A 1,032-nucleotide genomic window follows, 5' to 3' on the forward strand; every position below is an offset into this window, starting at 1 on the left:
GCTGAACTGAAGTCTATAAACAGCATTCTGGCGTAGGTGTTGTTGTTGTCCAGGTGTGAGAGGACAGAGTGCAGTGCAATGGAGACTACATCCTCTGTGCTCCTGTTCTGGCGGTATGCGAATTGGTGGGGGTCCAGGGTGGGGGGGGAGACAGGATTTGAAGTGTGCTAGGACCAGCTGCTCTAAGCACTTAGTGATGATGGGGGTGAGGGCTACTGGGCGGTAGTCATTGAGGCAAGATGGGTTGGAGTTTTTGGGTATCGGGATGATGGAGGTGGATCTGAAGCAGGCCGGTACCACAGCGTGGGCCAAGGACAAGTTGAATATGTCTGTCAGCACTCCTGCAAGCTCCCCAGAACACGCTCTGAGAACACACCCGGGGATGCCATCAGGACCTGCAGCCTTGTGGACATTGATCCTGCTCAGCACCGCTCCTACATCGGTGGGGAAGAGAGTCAGAGGTTGGTGGTCTGGCGTCACATCTGCTTTGGTTGTGGTTGTGGGGTTCCCTCGCTCAAAACGAGCATAAAAGTTGTTGAGCTCGTTGAGGAAGGAGACATCAGAGGATGCGGGGGAGGGTTTGGTTGTCCTGTAGTCTGTGATGGTCTGGAGTCCTTGCCACATGCGTCGGGGGTTGGAGTTGGAGAAGTGTTCTTCTACCTTCTTTTTGTAATGGTGTTTGGCTTTTTTGATGCCCTTCTTTAGATTAGCCCTGGCTGTACTGTAGGCGTGTGAATCTCCTGACCTAAAGGAGGTGTTGCGGGCCTTCAGGAGGAGACGAACATCCCGGTTCATCCAAGGCTTCTGGTTGGGGTACATGGTGATCCGTTTCTGGGTGGTGACACTGTCTGTGGTTTTGGAGATGTAATCCAGTACAGATGAGGCTCTCTGGCCACACTTTAATTGTCCTCACAGCAGGTTTCACACGTTGGATGAGTGGTGAATACCTAGGTGTGAGGAACAGGGAGAGATGGTCCGATTGTCCAATGTGGGGGAGGGGTGTGGCTTTGTAGGCTCCAGCCAGGTTGGAAT

The 1,032-nt window shown here is 53.1% G+C and overlaps 1 protein-coding gene across 1 annotated transcript in view; it reads right to left on the reverse strand.

Moving 5' to 3' along the window:
- The window catches only part of LOC102194301 (neuronal acetylcholine receptor subunit alpha-2-like), a 31,188-nt gene extending 30,369 nt beyond the window's left edge, over window positions 1-819 (reverse strand). Inside the window, exon 1 of the mRNA XM_005749465.2 lies at window positions 90-819. Coding sequence (XP_005749522.2) covers window positions 90-819 — 730 coding nt within the window. The remainder of the gene's footprint in view (window positions 1-89) is intronic.
- Between the last annotated feature and the right edge of the window lie 213 nt (window positions 820-1,032).

This window comes from Pundamilia nyererei, unplaced genomic scaffold, assembly GCF_000239375.1.
Source record: "Pundamilia nyererei isolate P.nyererei 1_Seehausen unplaced genomic scaffold, PunNye1.0 scaffold00245, whole genome shotgun sequence".
NCBI lineage: Eukaryota > Metazoa > Chordata > Actinopteri > Cichliformes > Cichlidae > Pundamilia > Pundamilia nyererei.